Raw genomic sequence first — 25,180 nt, forward strand, 5'->3', positions numbered from 1 at the left:
ATTTCTTTGTTGGGAAATTAGGTCATTAGCGAAAGCTAGTGGCTAACTGATGCTAGCGGCTAACTGATGCTACTGGCTAACTGATGCTAGCGGCTAACTGATGCTAGCGGCTTTCTCGTTCGCATTTCTAATAATCGCGCATCTTTCAAGGATACCTGTCAATCAACTGGGCTGGCACCGATTTTTAACTCCAGGATGGTGAAGCCATGTCCCGCCCTCCTCTGCCTCTGATTGGCTCATCAGTCCTCGTGCCTATAGTTAACCAATCTAATCAGTGAAGGCAGCGAGTACCAGCCAATTAGAGGCAGAGGAGGGCGGGACATGGCTTCACCATCCTAGAGGAAAAAATGGGCAATCTGGCTCACAGATATTACTGAATGTTGAGCATCAGGGGGATTTAGAAGTGGCTAAACGCAATGCTGACTGAAAAATAAGTAAATATACGCCGTAAACCAGCGTTTATCCTGGACTCCACCACTGGAGCTGTGAATCTTCTCTGAGACGAAGCTGCCAGGTTGATGTGGATTCTGTGTTCAGAGGACCAGGAGTCAGCTGAGGACAGAGGAGATGTTTCCATCTCTATTTAAGGAGACAAACTGCCAGATAGTTTCAGACTTGGAGCAGACAGAGTGCTCTGATGAAGCTGTGAAGTGTATTCAGCTGCTGGTGGTGTCGTCTCTCTGTCCAACTTTCTCTCTTTCTCATTTCTGTTTATTTTCTTCTGTTCTCTGACGTGCTGCAGGATAACAATTCTGTGGCGTTAGAAACATTTTCTCCCCTTGACTTCCTCTGCTGCCTCTCGTGTCTCTTTCCTTCCTCTGAACGGTCCACACCCTTTCATCCTGATCACGCTGCTGTCAGATTATGACAGAGGTCAAAGGTCAGGGCCATTTCAGTCTCTGTGTACAGCGTTTCCCACAGAGTTGGTGGACAGCTTCAACATGTTATTAAGCTTTGGTTTTCAAATGGTGAACGGCATTCAATTTAAAGCACATAATAACCTAACCCTAACCCTTAAAAACATCAAAATAGCAGGAAAACGTATAAAAACAACAAAATACATGATCTGATTTTATATTTCCCGAGGCTCTCCCTCAGGACAAACACATGATCAAACTTCATCAATAGAGTCCCATCGGGGAGACGCTCCGCTATCGATTACTTTGGTCTTGTTTTAATTATTGGTGAGTTCGAGTAAAGAGTGGGGTCACTCATTATGTGTGTTTTTGTGTGTGTGTGTGTGTGTGTGTGTGTGTGTGTGACCCACTGACCCCTCCTTGTTCAGTCTGACTGGAAGATAAATGACTTCCTGTGATGAGCTGATGGTCTGTTGACCTGCTGGACGTGTCAGTTGATGTTTGTTGCTCTGAGGGCGTTTATCACCACCTGACTGGCCTCGCTGCATATTCATCCAGATACATATTCATCCAGATACATATTTATGCATTTACATATTTATGCATTTATACAGCGAGAAACCTCTTTGCATTTCCAAGGATTGCTTAAAAAAAAACACACTTGACTAAGTTGCATCGTGGGGCTGTTAAGCTGGAATGATTGTCCACTTAAGGGAGGTTTGAAAAAAGGAAGCTTTTGTTTATTTCATTCTCTTTTTGTGCTGTTTATGTTTTTTCTGGCAGTGATTGACCTTATTTGCATGCTGGATGGAGTCCCATGCTGGGGGGATACCACAGAGTATTCAAATGAACAAAATTGCTAACGAGGAGGTTTGTAGAGGAGAGCTGTTATTTTGCTAAATATGCAAAAACATATGAGCCAATTTTACAAGAATGAGTTCAGCAAATTAGGGATTTGCCAGAAGCTGCTGAGGAGGCTGAGATCACAGAGAGAATAGCTGCAGACTGGAAATCTCATCTTCAGATGTGGCTATGGATATTCAAATATTCATACCCCAACCAGAAATTAAAATACATATTTAAATAACACCTGTTTTATTGTCAGAGACTATTTATTCTGACATCCTGGGACTTTGTTGTCCCTGCAGGCTCTCTGGATTTACTCGTCACTGTAATAAGTGTTGAAATGATCAGTGACACATCTGAGAGAAAGTAAGACGGAGAGGAGGGAAACACCTCTCTGTAAAAACCACTGCAGGAGATCTTGTTGCGTAGGTGTGAATGGGATTTTTTTTCTCACTATGTCTTGGGAATATGCAGTGAAAATGAGACTGCTGTTGTGTTGGAGGTCACAGCGTAACCTGTGGGAATCCTCACCTCCTATAATGTGTAGAAATAGTTTCCCCAGCCATTTCAGGGCTATTTTTTTATATTTTACTTTCACATTTTCATATAAGTTGCACATCTATGGAATCAACACAATCATGGCTAGAAGTGGGAGCAACTGGGAACAGTCTTTTGTGCAGAATAACACAGTTATAATACCATAAATTATTAAAAACAAAGAAAAATCTTTGAAAAAAGGCACATTTCTCTGATAAAGCATTTTTTAAAATTGGAATTAATGTAAAAAACACTTTTTTAAGTGCCCACAAGTGTCATGATTATTGGAAAAGAAAATTGTGTCTGCTATACATATTGAGCTATTTGCATTTTTACAATCTCTATTTGCAACCTCTCCTGTCCGCTCCTCTCAGCTCTGTGTAAACAGCCTGCAGTTCTTAAGCTTTGTTTTGTACTTTTTCAAACGTAAACTTGATGAATTGTTCAAAAACTGTCAGGAAGTTCAAATTCTGACTTATAAAGCCAGTTTCTTTCTATGATAAACTGCATATTTTCTGCACATATTTGAAGAAAACATACTTTTAAATCCAACTGCACTGAATTTGAGTCTTCTTGCTATTTCTATTTTTAATTTGTATAGGTCGTGTTTATGTTTATATCAGCACTAAATGTGTAATATTGCTGTTCATATAAAAACACAGTCAGGCTCCAGCTCAGACCATGCCACTGTGTGCATATAAGGACAAGTATGTGTGTGTGTGTGTGTGTGTGTGTGTGTGTGTGTGTGTGTGTGTGTGCCTAAGGCATATTTATAGCATAAGCATCCTTTTAAGTGGCTGCTTTGTCATATAGTACATACAGTACAGTACAGTACAGTGTGAGCATACAGACTGGCTTATTTTCTGCAATCATCTGTGAAGTAGTTCCTCTAGTAGTCTGCTCTCTGCTCTCTCTGTATTTGCATGACGATTGTAAATAGATGCACATTTGTTTGTGCATAATAAAATAATAAAGCTGCAGCACGGAGCAAAACAAGCTGAGAAAGAAAACCGGGGGATGAAATTGAAAAGCAGAGAGAAAGAGAGTGAGGAGACAGTTGGTTCTCACTTCTCTCTGCAGGAATGTAATTGGTCTTTTGAGAGTTTACACACACACACACACACACACACACACACAAACACACACACTTTGCACTATAATTGTCTTGCTGAACTCACCTATGACACACATACATACAGTTACATAAACCATATCCATACCTGCACACCTGCTCATAAACATTATTTGTATGGTGCCCTGCAGCCTGATGGGGGACAGCGTCATGGTTTAAACATCAAAGGCCGTTTCTTAAGAAAAGCGTGGTGGCGTTCGTCATCCTGCAGCTCGTATCAGTGGCTGTGTTCTTGCAACACTGCTCTTAATCAGCAGGTATCTTCTTCTGCTTCTTGCTCAAAACAGGATATGAAGCAAGTCCACTTCCTGTCAGCCGTTATCGGCTCTGATAGCGAACCCTCCTCGCCTCATATTGGTTCCCTTTTTTGATTTCCCGTGAAGTTATTGCTGTTGTTGAGCCGCTTTTCATTTTCATTTCATTATAGGTGGCGTGAAATTCAACAAGCTGTTCAATTCAGTCAGCCTAACTCTCCTCCCCACAAAAAAAAACGAGTTCCCGTGTAAAAAGAATCCAGGACTACAAAGGTTTCCCTGATTCCTTGGCTCCTGTTTCCTTTGAAGACAAAGCTTTGATGTAGCTTGAACTTTCCAGCTTTAATATCCGTGGTGAGGAGACAAATGAAGCCTTTCATTCCGAAATGCAGAATGTGAAGTTTGCATCCAAAATTAGACTTTTTTTTCGCAACATGAAAGACAATTACATGTCCTCTTTCAAAAACACTGATACTAGAGGACACTTGTAAAGAATTACAGAGTCACTTTAGCTGTTTGATGAGCAACACTCGCTTCAGGTGATGTTTTTGCAAATGGGACACAAAGAGCATGAGAATAAAACTTAATAAATAAAACTCTTCCATTGACTTCATGTCATGCATGAATTGTTTATCTGCACTGAAAACCAAAATAAACTTCTTAACTCAGAAACCACATCCCCAATTAGCATGCAGTGTGACATTTTACTACTGATACTTTTACACACCAGCTCCAGTTACTGGCTTGTTGACAGATGAATACCATTAACTTTAGGAAAAAATGGAAGTAAAATTCACATTAGACATTAGTGTAAAAGAAAAGTATCTTCTCCTGGCTGGGTAGGATGTCCTACTAACACAAAAAAAAGACACAAAATGACCAAAAAAAACCCCAAAATGACAAAAAAAGACACAAATTGACCTCAAAAGAAAAAAAAAGACAAAAAAAAAAAAGACAAAAAATGACCAAAAAAGACACAAAATGACAACAACAAAAAAGTGTTCCCAGTAATACTTTGAATAAAACATTTAAATATAACCATTGTTGTCCATCTAAAATTATTTACACTACCAGTCAAAAGTTTGGACACATCTTCTCATTCAATGTTTTTTATTTATTTTTAGAACTATGATGGAACACATATGGAATTATGTATTAAACAAAAATATGTCAAACCAGAAGTTTAACACTTTTTATTTTTAATTTTTACTAAATAATTCCGTATGTGTTTTTTCATAGTATGCTTCAGTATTTATCCAAGAAAAAACATTGAATGATCAGGAAAAAAAGTTGCTTTTTCCCCACTTTTTTCTCGTAAATCTGCAACTTTTTTCGCACAGATTTGCCACTTTAAATCTCTTAAATCTGCAACTTTTTTTCTTGTAGATTTGCCACTTTAATCTTGTAAATTTGCAACTTTTTTCTTTAAATATTACCTGAAGTAACCAAACATAGTTCTTTGCCTGATTAAGGGTTAAACATTTTTTAGCATAAATTCAACTGATACGCTCTACTACAGAGTACACTTCACTCTACTTGTAATAGATAAAACAGGTTGTTCTGTCTTGGTTCCCAGTATTCTATCAGCAGTTCTCAGCGTCCTGCTGCAGTAAAGTGATGAAGGCGAGGAGAAACTGTAACTGAAGAAGGGTTCAAACAGAGGGCAGCAGCGCTCTGCCTGCTGGGACGCCGTTCATGACCTTTGACCCCTTTACCTTTTAGTGCTTTAATAATAATTATAGAAAAAAAGAGCAGAGAAGGAGAGTCGGACACAGTAGAGGAGCTAGCTGTTAACCCTTCATCAGGCAAAGAACTATATCTGGTAACTTCAGGTAATATTTAGAGAAAAAAGTTGCAAATTTACTAGATTAAAGTGGCAAATCTACAAGAAAAAAAGTTGCAGATTTATGAGAAAAAAGTGGGAAAAAAGCAACTTTTTCCCCCCAGATTCACCACTTTAAATCTCATAAATCTGCACATTTTTTTCTCGTGGATTTGCCACTTAAATCTCGTAAACTTTTTTCTCAAAATATTATTTTGTATGTTTTTTTTTTTTTTTTTTTACACATTCTGGCAGTATGTAATATCCTCCAATATTCTCTAGGGTTGAAATTTGGAATTTGCAAGTATTTCAATGAGTGTCCTATTAAGGGTTAAAGTGGTGAATCTGGGAGAAAAAAGTTGCTTTTTTTTTCACTTTTTTCTTGTAAATCTGCGACTTTTCTCCCAGATTCACCACTTTAAATCTCATAAATCTACGCATATTTTTTCTCGTAGATTTGCAAACTTTTCCCCCACTTTTTTCTTGTAAATCTGCGACTTTTTTCGCACAGATTTGCCACTTTAAATCTCTTAAATCTGCAACTTTTTTTCTTGTAGATTTGCCACTTTAATCTAGTAAATTTGCAACTTTTTTCTCTAAATATTACCTGAAGCTACCAGATATAGTTCTTTGCCTGATAAAGGGTTAAAGCTTTGGTCTGATATCTCTGATTTAAAATAACTCTTTATTGTTGTTGGATGATGCATTAAACCTTAATGTGCTGTTGTTGCACAGAGACAGAGACTCTCTCTCCTTCTCTGCAGCTCCTGAGGTTAATTAGCGAGGACGTCGTCTGCATATTTGACTAATCCACCAAGAGTCTGCATTCCTGCAGCAGCACCTCTCCTCCATTATCTAATCTCAAGTTGCCCACTAATTCTATTTAAACTCTGCTGGCTGGCTCTGACGCCGTGACTGAAAGAAAACAATGGAGGAGTGATATGGCACCGAACCCAGTTTGGGAACTCAGAGGTGGAACATGGCGGAGCAGAAATGAACAGCTGTGATAAGAAAACGTGTCCCGGTAGGAAGTGATTCACCAGGATCAGGCTGTTTCTTCTCCAACGTGTGCTGTTTGTTTTCATAAGAGCTGCACTCTCTGTGTTTTTGTACCTTTTGGCTGTTTAACGTGGACTAAATGTGCTTTTCAGAGCTGGTTTCACTGAGGAGTGGTGAAGATAAATGCAGTCTTAAATACAGTAGAGCAGTAAAGGTCCCATAGGAATATCACAGCACTATAGTAGGAGTATCAGCATTAGTAGAAGCATGAGATTTAAGTTTCTCTTTGATTTGAAATAGATTTTATGCTAAAACGATTGCCTGCACCACTATGAAAACTCCAAATCTTAATGCAATAATTAGGACTTAAAACTGCATGAATGAATAAGTTGAGAGCAAAAGAGTTCTAAAAACAAGTTAAAAAACTCAAAACGCTGCTTATTGTCTGGCTAACGTGTTCTCCATTGAAGGATATTACAGGACTTTAGTGGGAATATCAGCACTAGTAGAGTGCAGTAAAATGATGATAAGTCACTATAAACTCATCACTTTATACCACACACTCATTCTAAGTTTCTCTTTCAATTCAAGTAGATGTTGGAGTTGTTTCTGCAGACATTTTACCCTAAAACGATGACCTGCTCCACTGTGGAAACTCCAAGTCTTAATGCTTAAAACTGCATGAATAAATAATTTGAGGGCAAAAGAATTCTAAAAACACACAAAACACTGCTTATTGCCATATAAAGCTGCTCTGCTAACATGTTGTGATATAAACGCCTTTTTGCCACTGAGGATTATAATGGTCTAGTATTCCTCCTCTTTGGTTTTAGACTAATTAATGGGCAGGTCGATTAATTAGTCTAATTAATGCCATTTTGAGATAATTGGCAATCCCTGCACTCACAAGGCAGATTATTTATTTATTATAGAATTTCACTGAGTAAGAGAAGAAATTGATTTTTATATTGATGCAAGTTTACACTTTTTCAAAAAAGATAGTTCACTAGATTTATTTAAAATCACTCCATGAAAATAAAAATAAGACATTCCTTGGTCACCTTGTGAATCCACCGTAAGAGCTAACAAACATTAGCATTAGCACTGGAGCTAACAAGCACTTTTACTATAGTTAAGACAACAAATATAGCCACTAATATATATGAGAGAAGAAAATAAACTCTAACAAACCTTGTTCCTGTCAGCCACTATAGAAGCCTTTTTCATACTTTATATCAACTTTATATGAATTAATTTTTACCGTTCTACCAGTTATTTCCTGTCACTACCTTTCAAAATAAAAGCACCCATTTCACACTGGATGGCGCCTTTTCAAAATAAAAGCATCACAACATTGTAAAACACCTAAAAAATGTACAAACATGAAAAACAAGCTATATAATACAAAAACACCAATAGGAACCTTGCTAAAGGACATTTACAGTTGTGTTTAAAATAAATGTTAAAGTGATATAGTGATTGGAGTATTTACTACTTTTTACTGCTATATTTGATTTACTCCACATTAACAGTCTGATCATAACATGTGTTCCTATCAGTAGCAGCTCAAAACCAGATAATTTACTGTATTTTATAAAGCGATTACATTAATATTGAGCAGAATTTAGTTCAAAGTTTTGGTCCGGCCCCTGAAACCTTCGTGGTGTTGGTCATGTGGCCCCTCGGGGACATTAATTACCCCCCCCTGGTCTAGAGGCTAACAGTGATTGGATTCAGAGTTGGAGTATTTTCCAAGTGTATTGTACAAATCTTTCTAAGTCTTTCTTTGTAAAGAGTCAGCTAAAGGAAGTGTTTCAGTCCAAACACATACGTTACAGTGAAAGAAAAACATGTTGGCTCACGCTCGCTGCTACCAGCGTTCACACATCACATCCCTCCCTCCTGCATCTGTATTTGTTTGTGCAGGTTTTTATGAAGGTTATGGCGCGGGTTGTTGGGTTGTGACTGCTGTGTGTGTGTGTGCATTAATACGCAGCATTTATAGGTGTGTGGGAGCGGTAGATTGTGTGAGGGGCCTTGTAGAGCGCTGCTCACATGAAAGACTCTTTGTACAGCAAGTTTTTAATGAATTGCTGCACAGATTGGTTGTTTGAAGGTAACAGCACTAGCGCATATATGTGTGTGTGGGTGTGTGTGTGTGTGTGTGTGTGTGTGTGTTCAAGGTTGGGTTTGTTCAGTGAACAGCTATCAGATAAAGAAAAGAGCTTATACAGGAGTCTATGGAGCATTAGCTGTGTTTCCATCAAGTATATAATTAATGAGCTATTGAATTAGAAACACAGTGAAAATGGAGCATTTTGATAAAACTTGTGTAGATATTATAATGGCAATTTAGAGCTTGTTTTTAAGATGGAAGTGTGTAATTAAAAGATATGTTTAAAAAAGGCTATAGAAATGCATAATGTACTATATGTAACTAGCCATACTAGCTGTTTCCAGTCTTTATGCTAAGCTAAGCTAATCACCTTTAACTCTTTGCTCAAAATTGTAGGAAATTCACTCAAAAATTGCCATCAATGAGATAAATGTCCTTTTTATAAAGACTGCTTTCCTTGTATGAGGAATGTGCGATGAGTTAAGTTAAATCTTATTCACAAAATTGAAAAATACACAAAAAATAACAAAGATAACAAATAATATACAGTGCAGAACGACTAGAACTAGGCCTGTTTAAAGCCTAAATAATGTTAACATTTTATAGGGAATATATGACTACATAATAGTGATGACCAACTATCAGTAACAAGATATATGACATAAATAAATATATAAAAACAGACAACAAATGCAACTTTGTCTGAAGGTGTGACTGTGTGAATGTGTGTGTAAGTGGGAAATTGGTTTTTACACCTGCATTCACTCAATACTAGATAATAAAAATGAAATAAAATAAAATATGGATAGTTTAAATACATGAGGAAAAGCAGTTACAAAACAGCAATCCTAAACATCTTTTGTCACATTTTTTAGTTCTTAGAGTTTTCTGTCAGGTGAGAACTCCATAATGAAGGATGAAGATGCTGATATATTGAAGCTAGATAGGACACAGATTAATAACAAGATAATTTACCTTTTAAGATGCTTTTATGTGTTTATGTCAAGCATGAAACGGGTATTTCTTAGTTTTCTATGAGGCGCATACACAGTACAGTGATCTGGGCCCATAAAAGACAACAGAAATATATTGATTAACACTTCAGCTTTATGGTGGATGTTTGTGGATGCTGGGAAATCAAATCATCTAAATGTTTTAAACAGTCGGGTGGAAACATTTCTCTGTTTCTGTTTGTTTCTCTCTCTCTCTCTGTCAGTTTGTTTTTATCCATCCATCCTTCTGGTTCTTTAGGTCAGAGCTGAAAGAGGTCAGCAGAGCAGCACGATCGATATCAACACACACACACACACACGCACACGCTCTCCCAGTGTGTACAGACCAGCTGAGCCAATAGAAACAAGCCTGTGCTGTGTCTCTGTCTGTGGTCTCTGACCTCTGACCTCTGAGTGTTACATGTCGGACGTGTGTACATGTACGATATTAAGGTGTGTGTGTGTGTGTGAGTGTGTGTGTGTGTGTGTCTATGTGCTTTTTTCAGTTGTGTTTCTCTTTTGGTGTCTTTCTCTATTGGTGTTCAAGTATACATTTATCCAGAAACACCAACAAATTAGAATAAAATACTGAAAAGCTAAATTAAAAAACAATATAATAATAAGAACAATAATAATAATAATAATAATAATAATAATAATAATAATGATAAATGAAAATACAATAGGTAAAACATTTTTTTGAAAAAATATAAAATTTAAAAAGGTATTTTTGCAGTTGATTGTTGTTGCTTTTATAATGCTTTTTTATGTGTATCTTTTTGTTTTTTTCAGTTGTGTTTCTCTTTTTTTATTGGGGTTTAAAACAATGTGTTCAAGTATACATTTAATATGTATAATATTATTATTATTAATAATAATAATAATAATAATAATAATAATAGATAAATGAAAATAAAATAGGTAAAACATTTTTTAGAAAAAATATAAAATTTAAAAAGGTATTGTTGTAGTTGCATGTTGTTGCTTTTAAAATGCTTTTTCATGTGTATCTTTTTGTTTTTTTCAGTTGTGTTTCTCTTGTTTTATTGGCATTTAAAAAGATGTGATCAACTGTTTGTTAAATTAAATAAAATCAGTGTTTGTCACATCGACAATCATACACATTAATGTGCAGTTGAATTTTTCATGCCAGCTCAAGAAACACCAACAAAATAGAAGAGAATAAAATACTAAATAGGTAAATAAAATAAAATATACATTTCTAAATTTAATTTAATTTAATAAAGTACTGTTGTTGTTTCTTTTATAATGCTTTATGTGTAATGAAAATGCAGCTTTTTAGGCATTTTAAAAATATATTTAAGTTATTTCGAACATGCAGCAATAAAAAAAAAACAAGTTTAAATATTAATAGATGAATAAATAAAAAACAAAACAAAAAAGCAAAAATTTTTTTTTAAAAAAACAGACACTTTCTGCAAGCTGCTGCTTTATGTGTAATGAAAATGCAGCTTTTTAGGCATTTTAAAATGTATTTCAGTGCTTCTTTTGCAGTCGTATAGTTCAGTTCAGCCAAATTAAATGTTCTGCATCCTGAGCTGCAACAGATTTGTTGTATTGATCGTGTTGGAGTGTGCAGCCAGGCTTCATACCACTTTTAATTCACGTTGAGTTGTGTGTTTGTGACCTTGGTGGTTGTGTTGATGTCTGTCAGACTGGATGAACGTTCTCCTCCATGTTTAACTGCAGCTCGTCTCTCTGACGGCAGAATTGACTGCAAGACACAGAATCAGTCAATAAACAAGTAAATGGGAGTCAAAACAGAAATAAATAGAAAAATGCTGTGAATTTATTTAAAAAGCTCTGCAAAAAAAAAATCAATACTTTCCATCCCTGGAAGGTAAATCTGTTAGATTCACATTTAGAGACTCTGCTGTCTGTGTCAGGTTGCTGTTTGAGTTCGTCTTTAATTTGAAGTAAAAAAAAGGTGATATAGTCGATTCTACACGTTACTTGATTCTGCTTTTCAGCCCCGAGCTGCTCAGACTGGAATCCAACTAATTAGTACTTCTCTCTGACGCGCTCGGAGGAGTTCATGTGAAAAAGAGAGGTCATATAATTATAGCCCTGGGAAAACCCGGGGCTCTATTTGTGTAATAGTGTGTGTTTCTGTGTGTGTATGTGTGAGATTCTGTGTTGTGTGGTTTTATTTGCATGCTCAGCCTTTTACGAGTACAACAGTTGACCTCACTCATTTTTTTTTTATTTGCCAATATGATGAAACAGGACTTAAACTCTTCTGGCTGGAGCCCCAAATTATAAATTATACTTCTCGCCTCGGGACCCAAATGCATTAAAGTAAACCTCTTTTTCTTGAAGAAACAACCAAAGAAACAAAAACCCAATCCTTGCTTCAACAGGAAAATGAAAAAACAAACAAGAAAATAATTCTCGAAGGAGAAAGCAATCTTGTTCTCCCTTAATCCTCTCGAAAGAGCTCAAAACCCCTTTTTCTACCAGCTGTACAGCTCCTAGTGCTACAGGAAATACCACAATTAATAAATCAGTTAACTCACAGCAGGTATGCATCTGTTTCTCAGCAGATAAATATAGTGATTTAGGATTTAACACAGCCCAAATTCAAATGAAAACAGTTAAAAAAAGATACATTTTGTGTGCAAAAACTGCTCAGAAATAGCATTTTCTCAAAAAGACACCACAACACCCCCGGCCCCACAGGTGGAACATTCCAGGAGGAAAGTGAATCCTGATTGGCTGGGTGATGTTTTGTCATATCCTTTTTGTAAAACTGAACAGGTAAAAGAGGTAACATGCGCAAACAAACCCAAGTAATACAGATGTAAAGTTGTTTTTAAGTCTCTGAACAACACAGATAGTAGAAACCAAACAAACAGACACTACAGCACTGTGAGATGATGTATAAACGGCTCAGTGTGGTGTTTATATCACAGTTTGAGGATTAATTCTGATGTTTCTCTGTTTTCTCTGCAGCATGTGGAAAGGCCTGAATGTCAACTGCACAGACAGCACAGGATACACACCTTTACACCACGCCTCACTCAATGGACACAGGTAACACTGGATCTCTGTCTTTCATGAGAAGTTATTTCTACTAAAATGTATTTCTACTCATGAGCAAGTGTCTTTGATGTGGAATAATTGGTAAATATTTGGAAATACTCTGTTACAAGCCACTATAATTTGGGATACTTGCAATTTACTTCACTTTCTCCCATTTTGCTGCTTCTTTATATTTCTATTTCACTACATCTCTGAGGGAAATACTGTACTTTTTACTCTCCGACATTTTATTATTTTGCACATTCCTACAAAATATAATTCAGATAATAGATTATGATGTATTATTATGGATTAAGCTAAACAAAGGTCAATAAATAATAAAAATTAATCTCTAACAACATAAAGCCAACTAACTTGTTAGATTATTTTACACATCCAGCATTTAAGGAGCTACAAAATCATTATTTGGAATAATGTTTCTGGACATCTATTGAATCTAATGAATGTAAGTCCAATATTCACTTTCTGTCACGTCACTTTCTGTAACGTTAATAGCCTTGAGAGCTAACGTTAACATAGGCTATAAGCTCAAGCTAGTTATTTTAGCTCCAAAGCTCCATATAGCTTATAATTTAGACCGGTCAGCAGTATCAGACAGCCTTAATTTCCTTCTTACACTAGTTTAATGCAAGTTGGACGGTTAAACACAAATAGAAACGGACATAGCTTTATTTTAAAACCTAAAAAGTTAGCAAAACTTGGCTAAGGCTAACGCAGAATTACGTTAAAAGCCCTGTTGCTATGGGAACAATCAGTGACACCTGGTGAGCACCACCATAGCACCAATCAACCAAAAAAAAAAAGGTAAACCTGAACCCTTAACGCTAATTTTCGTTTCTTAGCAGTATTGTGGAGCAAATAATAATACACTGCAAAAAAGCCAACTTGTATTTTTTGGCCTAAAACAGTGATTTAAGTTGGTAAAACTTGGAAATATAAATGATTGACATTTAGGGCAATAATGTAAGTTAGCACAATAAAGGAAGCCAGTTGTCTGCTCAAAAACAAGTTGGTGAGTTGTTGTTACTTATATCTTTAAGTTGGGGTTCACAACAAGGGACAATAGTTCTGATAACTCTTATTTCTTTGTTGGGAAATTAGGTCATTAGTGAAAGCTAGCGGCTAACTGATGCTAGCGGCTAACTGATGCTAGCTGCTTGTCACAGCTACAAGAGTAGCCATTAGCGTATCAATGCTAACTCAAATTGTGGTCACAACATTAGCTGACATTTCATAGCGGCGTTACAATCGTGCCAGAAAAATTCAGAGTTGAGCAAACTCAAAAACAAAACTTAAAATATTTAGTTTAATTGTCCAACTTAAAATTTTATCAAAGTTTGTTGCCTTGAAATTTTGAGTTCACCCAACTTTTCTTTTTTTGCAGTGTAGGGGAAATAGTTTTTAGGGACCAACGTTATTTACTGGACATATAAAACACTTTGGATGTCTTCAGTTGTTTTCTTTTTCACCAAGAAAACTGTTGAGCCTGACTGGCAGCTTGGCAGCCGTCCTGCTAACCTGCATTATATAAGAATATAATATTATATTAAGAAGCCACAGCATGTCAGCTCCTCTACAGGTCTGCTCTGCTTTTTATGCTACTGGCAGTTTAGGTAATGTGTCACTCTTGTCACTGAGTTTTCCTGTGAAATGTCCTTGTTACTGTTGGATTCTTCCTCAACATTTTCCTGCTGAGTGGTTCAGGTTTCACATGGTTGTTGCTTAGTCAGACATGTTTGAACAAAAAGTCCTAATTTAGACAAAATTCATGGCAAATTAGTCATGTTAACAATGCATGAATTTAAACATCTATCAGAAGTGCGACTTGATCCAAGTTTTTCTTTTTGTGATTAGGGGCAATCTTGAAGAGTTGCAGGACAAATTATATATCAAAACGTGCGGTTTGATCGGGATCAGTGTGCTATTACTTTTATCTACAGAATACGAATTTTTCGCGACGTAAGTTGCGAAAAACTGCCCAAAATTTTGCATTGAAATGAATGGGACGGCCGACAAAAAATTAGCGAAAAAGAACAATAATTGGAGATTTTTAAACGTCTACTTCTCCGGCATAATTTCAGCTAGAGACTCCATTTAAACTTTAAACAGTAGACACAAGTCTTGTTTATAAATCTAGTTTTATATGTTGTTATTGAAAAAAAAAAGCTATTATATATATATAGCTGCTTTACTGAGAGTTTGAAGTTAAAAATTATAATTCTACAGGCATAAATAAATGATTGTGTACAATCATGAAACGGCTCTAATTACATGGTCTGATTTTTGCCCTTTATTGAGTTCCCAAGTGATGCGTTTAATGATTTTTTAATGATGTTATATTATGTGCTGTCATGTATGGTTGTTGGTGTTCATTTGAGAGTATTTATGCTCTTTTTTATAAAACAAAAGTTCCATTCTTTATTAAAATACTCAGTGCATCTTATGAGTTTTCAAAAGGTTTTATCAGACTTTTAAATTAAGTTACATGCACTCCAAAGTCTTTCTTATCACAACATTAGACAGTCTGCCATTGTTTTAGCTTCATGAAACTCTCAGGCAACAAAATCAGTTGTCAGTAAAAGTCAAAAATATAAAATTCCTAACACAATATTTGGTAACACTTTACAATAACCAACTAAGGGATGCTTATAGATGGTTTATAGACCAATTATTAAAAATTTAGAAAGTGCTATACATATTTAATCTTTAAATGTTTTCAACCAATTTCTTAAAGGTATATGAATCATTTCAAAATCATTCACATACTTAATATGGTGTTAAAAATGTTAAAATGAGTGCAACTAAAACTATTAATAAACTATTAATTTTAATTTAATCGTTCGTTAATGGTAAAGTAACTATAAACTTACATTAATATACCATCTATTAGCGATTTATAAATTATTTAGTTAGCTAGACCAGTAGTTCTCAACCTTTTTGAGTCGTGACCCCCAATTTAACATGCAAGTTGTCCGCGACCCCCACTCACTGATCACAATCTCACACGCGAAGTTCAGATCACCCAAAAAGGAAATGAAAAAATGAAAATTACCAAAAAAGACAGAAAATGACCAGAAAAGACAAAAAATGACCAGAAAATGACCAAAAATGACACAAATTGTCCACAAAATGATAAAAAAAAAACACAAAATGATCAAAAAAAGACAGAAAATGACCAGAAAAGACAAAAAATGACCAGAAAAGACAGAAAATGACCAAAAAAGACACAAATTGTCCACAAAATGATAAAAAAAAACACAAAATGATCAAAAAAAGACAGAAAATGACCAGAAAAGACAAAAAATGACCAGAAAAGACAGAAAATGACCAAAAAAGACACAAATTGTCCACAAAATGATAAAAAACAAAACACAAAATGATCAAAAAAAGACAGAAAATGACCCAAAAAGACATTAAGTGACCAAAAACACTTTAACACAGTGGAGACAGAGCTGACTTCCTAAATGATTTGGCGACCCCCAGAAATCATCTCGCGACCCCAATTGGGGTCCCGACCCCAAGGTTGAGAATAGCTGGGTTAGACAGTGATAAAAATATGTATTGACCATTCTAAATGGCCTATATACGGTTTATAAATGGTGAATAAACATTAATAAACAATCTGTTTACCATTTATAAATGATGGTTATTGTAAAGTGTTACCCAATATTTGTTTAAAGTTTAACGGCGCGTCTGCGTCTGCACAGCGCTCCAGCAGCTTCCTTTCTTCACCTGCTGAGAGAAATCCGTTCCACAGTGAGGATTAGCTGCAGCCTGACCACTATCCCAGCCTGGTGGAACTGAAGGATTAGTGCTGTGTTTTGGGGGCAATTATGTGGATTTCCTCTTTCAGATCAACTGGAGAGGAGAGGAGGGAGAGAAAGAGAACTGCTGCCTCACAGTGAAAATTAGGCCGCCAACAAAAAAAGCTCCAGAGGAATGATTTAATGTTTAGGTGGGAAAGTGAAAAGAGAACTGGCAATTAAGACACAGACAGAAGAAAAACTTGGCAACTGACATTTGTTATTCAGGCTGGGTTTCACTTGTTTTTTAAGATCATTTAAATCTTTTTGTGATGTCAGCAGACCAAGGTTATTATAGTTAACGAAAACAAAATAACAACAAAATAACGAAAACTAAAATTGAAAAAACATTTAACTGAAATAAAAATAAAATCAAGAGTTTTTTAAAAAACGATAACTAACTGAAACTGTATTGTGTGGTTACAAAACTAACTAAAATTATGGTGAAAATGTCCTTAGTTTTCGTCTTTATTAGCTTTTTTCATACATAATTCAGTGTTTCTATTTCAGCATGCAGGAACACATGGTGAATATGTTTACTGAGACTGGGATGTTTACACTAGAACCAAAATACAAAACACCCAGAACTGTAAGAGTTAATAACCTTATTGAGGCTGAGATGATAAACCAAAGGAAATGAAGGCACATACCCATTACAAAAAACTAAAACTAACACTAAAACTAATAAAAACTAAACTAAAACTAAGCATTTTCAAAAAATAAAAACTAAACTAAAACTAGAAAACTCACTCTAAAAACTAACTAAAACTAACTGAATTTGAAAACAAAAATTCACAACGAAATTAAAACTAAAACTAATGAAAAATCCAAAACTATTATAACCTTGCAGCAGACTCAGTCCAATCAGTAAGACGATGAATATTCTCATATTTGACCCTGAGATCCTCCCAGTGTGATTTTGCTCTACAACTGCCACTTAAAGCTCAGTGAATTCTATAAAAATATAATAAATAAAGAATTAACAAAGCAGTTCAGTATAATAAATAATGAATTAAGAAAGCAGTTCATTAAGCCTCTCTGCTCCTGGGAGAGGTTCTGCCCTTCTCTCTCCACTGTTGCTCCTCCTGACATTTCAAATGCAAATGAAGCTCTTCACCTTTCCTCCTCAGAGAGAGCTGACAACTTCAGCTGAGACTTCCTTAATATAATATAATATGAAACAGTCTCTCTGACATTCCTACTGAGCAGCTATAACTGGATATCCATTGCTATGATTAGTCGCTCGATCTGTATTTGTCATAGATAATCCTTTAATACCAGAGGGAAACGTGGAAGTGTTTGTCTTTGTAATACGAAGAAGGGGTTAACGTAAAACTGCTGGAGATAAAATATGCAAAACTTCATCAACCGAAAGTCTCAATTTTAATGCAGCGCCTATCTCAGGCAGAGCTGTGATGACTTAAATAATAACACACGGGACCAGTGGTGGTTCTACACAAATTAATAATAAAATTATCAATTTATAACGATGAACAATGGAACAATTCTAACCTTTTTTTTGTTCAAACAATATCTCATTGTACACAAAAGGAGCCCAGAATGTTACATTGTATCATAGTTTAACTCTTTGGAGTCTCATATGGGGCTATTTTGTCCATTTTTTAATGCTTTTCATGTCTTTACGTGTCTTTGTAAGTAATTTTGTGTCTTTTTTGGTCATTTGTGTCTTTTTTTTGGTAATTTTTTTGTCTGTTGTTGTGTCTTTTTTTAGTTATTTTGTCTTTTTTTTTGTCATTTTGTGTCTTTTTGGTCATTTGTGTCTTTTTTGTGTCTTTTTGTAATTTTGTGTCTGTTTTTGTGTCTTTTTTAGTTATTTTGTCTTTCTTTGTCATTTTGTGTCTTTTTTGTCATTTTTATGTCTTCTGTGGGGTTTTTTTGTGGTTATTCTGTCTTCTCATTTTGTGTCTTTTTTGGTAATTTTGTGTCTGTTGTGTCATTTTTAGTTATTTTGTGTCTTTTTTTGGTCACTTTGTGTCTTTTTTGGTCATTTTATGTCTTCTGTGGGTTTTTTTTCAAAGATTTGGAATGCTTAAATATCATCCCTCTGATTAAACACTGGCCCCTCCTTGGCCCCCACAGTAAAATTGGTCTAGAACCGCCACTGCACGGGACAGAAAAAGATCCTGTGCTGGTCATTCAAGCTTATTTTGACCTTAAGAAAATGTGAAACCTAAAGACAGGTAAAGTGTAATGAGACACAGGTGAAGCTTTAAAATATATAGAATCACTGTAGCAGCAGCAGCAGTGAAACATTCAAACTGTTCAGGAAAAAAAGAGAATTCTGTACAAGAGAAAAAAGCAAAACCAAGGTTGCAGAACATGAATGCATGGCAAGAGAAAATGCAGCTCACAAGCATTTTCATAATGATTTTAACATGGTCAAGGTTCTTCTTCTTTAGTGTATGAAGGCTGCAAAGGGAGGGAACATTTCCTGTACATTTCCAGACTTTAGGTGGGAAGTTAAGCTGGGGAATTTTGGAAATATTCAAAAATAAAAAAACAACAACATTTCAACAAATTATATGCAAGTAGAACTTTATCAACATTTAATTATTTCATTGAACAAGAAAAACATGAATGTTGAGTTAAATGTTACTCATCCTTCCGAACCCATCCATTCAAAAATTACAAAAAAAGTCCCATTCAAAATATTAAATGAAAAAAGTCCCATTCAACATGTAAATATTAAGTTGGACCCTGATGGAGAAATGAACAGCACATGTAGGTTAAGTGGCTTCAGTTGCCCTGCAGCATGTACACTGCAAAGTTGGACAGTTAAACTAAATATTTTAAGTTTTGTTTTTGAGTTTGCTCAACTCTGAATTCAGATTTCTGTCAAGTCAACTGTAAGTTGTACTAACTTATAATTATACATTGTAATAATTTTTTTGAGTTAGCATTGATACGCTAATGGCTACTCTTGTAGCTGTAACAAGCAGCGCCGCTAGCATCAGTTAGCCGCTAGCATTAGTTAGCCGCTAGCATCAGTTAGCCGCTAGCTTTCATTAATGACCGAATTTCACCTCATTCCATAACAAAGAAATAAGAGTTATCAGAACTATTGTCCCTTGTTGTGAACCCCAACTTAAAGATATAAGTAACAACAACTCACCAACTTGTTTTTGAGCAGACAACTGGCTTCCTTTGTTGTGCTAACTTACATTATTGCCCTAAATGTCAATAATTTATATTTCCAAGTTTTACCAACTTAAATCACTGTTTTAGGCCAAAAAATACAAGTTGGCTTTTTTTGCAGTGTACTATGTGCATGTGATTGAGGAATAGCAGATATTCAAGTGCTATGCTAAAATATATTTTCCCAACTATGTTTAAATTCCAACTTTGAAAGTTCCCAGAGTATGTAACAGTAACCTAACTAACCCTAACCCAACCCTAAGAGTATGTAATATTCATTAAAAAGAATAGTTGTGCAGTGTATTGAAGGGTTGCATTGTACAGTATGCTCCAAAAATGAAAATGAATTATTTATGCAGAAAGATTGAATCATGTTTGGTGTTCTGAAGGGAAATGTGACAGTATTCCAGGATATGGATTTACAATCTCACCACCCAGCTGTGTCTGATGCCTCCCTGCTTCGATCTGTTATATATTGACCTTTGTGTTGTCTCTCTGAAGGGAAGTGGTGCTGAAGCTGCTCCAGTTTGAGGCGTCCACAAACATTGCTGACAGCAAAGGTTGCTTCCCGCTGCACCTCGCCGCCTGGCGGGGAGACGTCGACATCGTACGCATCCTCATCCACCACGGGCCTTCACACTGCCGCGTCAACCAACAGGTAAACACTGTCATCACATCATCATCATCATCATCATCATCATCAGGAGTTGCATTTAGTCTCTTAATAATTCATGGGTGTAACATGAATTTAACCAATCAGAATATCCTCTCTCATTCACTTTAAAAACTCAGTTAGACTTCATACGACCAAATGCACCAATAATCCCCTTAAATGAGGAGGAGGAGCACTGCTGGTCTTCCCTGTTTTTAACCCGTTATCCGGAACCACGTGACTTCTCTCAGCCAATCAGCTAATATTAAGCTATGTCACAGATAGTGACATCACACCATCGGACCAATCAGCAGCGGCCATGAGCGTTTCTAATTTCCCTCTTTCACCGGATGCCCGAAGTACGGCTTTTTTACACCTCCTGCTATTATATATCATATTATATATGTTATATTGTTATATATCTACATAAATAACAAATATATAAATATATACATGTGTTATAAATGTTCCATAAAACATTTAACAACATAAAAATCAATGTTCCTTTAAGTTCATATGTGACTTTCCTATATTTTTATGCATACACCTTTTAAAAAATGTTTTACCCAAGACAGGCGAGGAACCATATATGGTCACTTCATTGATCTTGATTTTCTATTGTATTGTAGTGTCCTGCAATGACACTTTAGGGTTGAAATTGTGGATTTCCAAGTATTTCAATGAGTGCCTGATAAAGGGTTAATAGGAACGTGCAGATCATCTCTGACTCTGATACTACAAGTACGCATATAAACCATCCGAATGAATTATTTTCAGATCTGCAGCCACATGTATGTTTCACTCGCACTTTAATACTCCCTGTAGGCTATGATGCTTTTTAAATTATGCATTATATTCATGTCTGAGTGGCTCAATGATTAGAGAACATTCTTTCAGTCATTGTAAATGTTTCCATGCTGCAGTAAACCTTTCAGCAAGCTGCAAGCAGAATTAATGCATGTTGTGAACCCTGTGCTGTCTTTAATACTAATTATAGTAAGAAAATACTGCACCATTGACTTTAGACCAGGTTTTGTTGGTAAATAGGACCCTTAATCTTTTAGCGCCATCTCTGGGAATCATCTTATGAACTCTAGACTTTATTAGAACTGCAAAGCCCGAATGCAACAATTACTTTATTAAATTTGAATTAAGGTTATTAAATTATTAGAAAAGTATTTTGTTTTGCCTACTTTCAGTCCAGTTGACTATAGAATGTTTAATAGTCACTACAGGAGATGTAAAAATGTCTTCAAATATTTAATATAAATGAGTCTGTGAAGCATATAACCATTTATCTCTATGACTGAGAGCATTATGACTAAGCTATATTGTTGCTCTTATGGACTGCAGCAGCTTGTTCATTGATAGTACATCATGCTGCTGCAGCTCTTGTTGGTGTTCTCTCTTTATTAGTGTCTACTCGGGTCAGCTGTGCTCTGAATCAGCTCTAACGCCTCTGGCCCTGACCCCTGACACATCTCTGGGAGAGCAAAGTGAATTCACTGCACTCAGAGGAGCATCATTAAAACTTCATGTCTGGGTTTCTGCAGCTCAGAGAAGCTTCTGTTAGCTGTGCGTTGCTACCTCCTAGAAAAGAAATAGATCCAAGCTTCATCTTGGAGCCTCCACTTAAATATTAAATGGTCAATTGTGGCTGAAAGAGACACTTTTCATGTGTGCTCTGACTGCTTCCAGAGAGGTCTCATCAGCTGGATTAAAGCTGAGTACTTCACTTGTGTTTCTGGGGGCGTTTAAACCAGCGCTGCCACAGGTCCTCGTTATGGCTGCTGTCCAACAGAGCCGGGACTTTACTGTTCCCAGTGATCTCCGTCTGACAGCCGGGTGAGCCTTCCAGCTCTGGGAGCATTCAGCCTACCACTGCTGTCAGTCCTCATCAGCAGAAATGACCTTCTCCTCCTCCTCCCTCACTTCTTCCCCCCGTCCATCTCTGCTTGCAGCATTTGGATGATGTCACGGCTCGCTGTCATTTTTAAGTTGAGCATGATGCACACAGGAAGCGCTGGTGTCTTTTTTAATATTCCTACTTGTGGTGGCGAGTAGTAATGGACCCCCCAGGTTATTGGAGCGTTATTTACTCTGCATAATAAGCACATTTTCCTCTGTCACCATTAGCCAAATCGTTTCCCTCTGAGGGTTGTTAGAGCCTAATTGTTTGCCGTGATAAATGGCGTCCTCTTGCCCCTGAAATGAAGAGGTTTGTCAGCAAGTGAACATGGGTAATTTTCTTTTTTTTTTTACTCCCGTCAATGATTTGTAGAGCTGAGTGAGCTGCTGAGCTGCTGCTGTGCATGCAACATGGACACACACACACACACACACACACACACACACACACACACACACACATACATGTCTTTAATAGTTGTGAGGACCACCACTTCCCCTAGCCCAACACACACATTTCAGGATTTACCATCTCTGTTAGGACCGTCCCTGAAATTCATACAGATGATTAATTAAGGCCTTTAGAGGCTATCCTAGCATTTTCTTTGTGAGGACTGGAAAAAATGTCCTCACAACTACAAATGTCCTCACAATGTTGGTATTCTGCCATGGGTTGGTCCTCACAACTATATGAAGACAAACACACACACACACACACACACACACACACACACACACACAGTGTTTCTGTGGTGCACAGGGCAGCAGAAGGTAATATAATTTTGATTCATGAACACAGAAAATTATTAAATAATCCATCAAATACTTGGCTGAGCATCTCTGTTTTTAATTGTGTGGACATAATTCATGATAACTTTACTATTCTGTAATGACGACTACCAATGTTCTGTTGGGGCCAATTTTGTGATTATAACTTAGTTTTAATTTGTATTTTTATAACTCACAAGTACTCGGGAGGAACTGCTAACTAGGGCTGCTGCTATACGTTATTTTTATTGATACCATAGACTCATTAGGAAAATGTTTAATGAGGTAAAACAAAAAGAATCCAGATAGAAGTCGGTCATTTCTCAAAGACTTCTTGACTTCTTTTTTCAACCTGTGGCAGTCGCCCCCTGCTGACCATTAGGAAGAATGCAGGTAGTTCTGTAAAGGGCACCACAGGAATTAGTTCTTAAAGTTGGAAGTAAGTTTGCATTATTGCACACCAAGGGTTTTATCCTCTCAAACTCAGTGAGGATTTTGAATGGGTTGGTGCCTGAAATAAGGTCTGAGATGTTCGTGTTTGTTGTACAACATGAAATATGTCAGTAAATACTCCCACTTGTGAATTTTGAAGTTTTTACGTGTCCTTAAAAAGGCGGTTGCTACCAGATAAGACTACAGTGGTTGTCAGGGACATTAACCTTTAAAAAAACTCATTGAAATACTTGCAAATTTCAAATTTCAACCCTAGAGAATATTGGAGGATATTACATACTGCCAGAATGTGTAAAAAAAAAAAAAAAAACATACGAAAATAATATTTTGAGAAAAAAAGTTTACGAGATTAAAGTGACAAATCTACGAGAAAAAAATGCCCAGATTTGAGATTTAAAGTGGTGAATCTGGGAGAAAAAAGTTGCTTTTTTCCCACTTTTTTTCTCATAAATCTGCAACTGTTTTCGTGCAGATTTTCCACTTTAAATCTCTTAAATCTGTGACTTTTTTTCTTGTAGATTTGTCACTTTAATCTAGTAAATTTGTACTTGTACTTTTCTCAAAATATTACCTGAAGTTACCAAATATAGTTCTTTGCCTGATAAAGGGTTAAATGTCATGATGTTAGACACGAACAGGAACTCTCTCAGTAGTCCACCTCAGAGTATCTAGTCGTGTTTTTCAGTGCTCTTACAAACTCTTGTAGATTGTAGATTATGTTAATAAATCATTTATTTAGCTACAGTTTCACTAGCTTGTCAAAAAGGGTGGTTATCTTGTCGGGGAGTGTCGTTCATGTCATGCCACCATGATGTAGTTAGCTATAGCATAACGTTAGCAAATTAACACTTCAAACCTCATTAAAGTGGTGTTCGTTTGTGAAGATTACCCTGTTAAACAAGATGCGAAAGCATCAGAAACATATGTTTGTATTTTCAGCAATGATCCACGTCAACAGACCCCATGGTGATGCTAACGTCCGGGTTAGCCTACAGAAAATATGTCATTGTGTTTGCTCTGTATTGGCTTCATTTGTTAGACCTGAGGTTGATTACAGTAGTCCAGGAGGCTCACTGATCAGAAGGTCAGAGGTCAATCTGTGACCATGGCAGTCTAATGTTGAAGTTTGGCAAGATACTGAACCCAAAATTGCTCCCGATGCTGCGTTCAACTGTGTATGATTCAAATGAATTCCTGATGGTTGTGGAAAAATAGTATAAGATTCTTGATATTTAAACAATAAACATTAAGAGCACAGTGAATTAAAATCATGTCTCATGGACAAATGGGCAGACAAGCCTTACTGGTAGTATCTAAACTGGTTCCCAATCCACGTTTCTATTGTTTCTTTGAAGTTTCTCTCACTACTTTGCAATGAATCCTGTATGCTAGCTCACTTAAAAAAGTCTAAATCACTTCATCATGTAACTTCCTCCTGTTCTTTGATCATGTTAGACTGAAACTCTGTATATAAGGAAGAAAAGTTGACTTTGTCGGGAGAGATTGCTGAGAACTCTCTCTGTGTTGCACGTAACTAAAGGCTTTGATTGATCACTCCGGCTGGCTGCATTTTTATACATTTTGATCAGAAACTGCAACTAAATGGTGGCAGGTGGCTCCATGTCTGGTAGCCTCTGCCACCAGCATGAATGTGTGTGAATGGCTGAATGAGTCGTGTAAAGTGCTCTACAGTATAAAGTCCATTTAGCATTAAGTTCAAGATTAAATTATGACCTTTGGCAGAGTTACAGTTACACATCAAAGGGACTTTAGTACATCTGCATTTCTATCCACGATGCATTCACTGTTAAAACTTAATTTC

General features: G+C 36.3%; 1 protein-coding gene across 1 annotated transcript in view; it reads left to right on the forward strand.

Annotated features, from left to right (window-relative positions):
* Positions 1-25,180, forward strand: part of LOC131960515 (ankyrin repeat and sterile alpha motif domain-containing protein 1B-like) — a 118,625-nt gene that overhangs the window by 71,738 nt on the left and 21,707 nt on the right. Inside the window, exons 2-3 of the mRNA XM_059325751.1 lie at positions 12,529-12,609; positions 20,079-20,235. Coding sequence (XP_059181734.1) covers positions 12,529-12,609; positions 20,079-20,235 — 238 coding nt within the window. The remainder of the gene's footprint in view (positions 1-12,528; positions 12,610-20,078; positions 20,236-25,180) is intronic.

Source organism: Centropristis striata, chromosome 22 (genome assembly GCF_030273125.1).
Source record: "Centropristis striata isolate RG_2023a ecotype Rhode Island chromosome 22, C.striata_1.0, whole genome shotgun sequence".
NCBI classification, from domain to species: Eukaryota; Metazoa; Chordata; class Actinopteri; order Perciformes; family Serranidae; genus Centropristis; species Centropristis striata.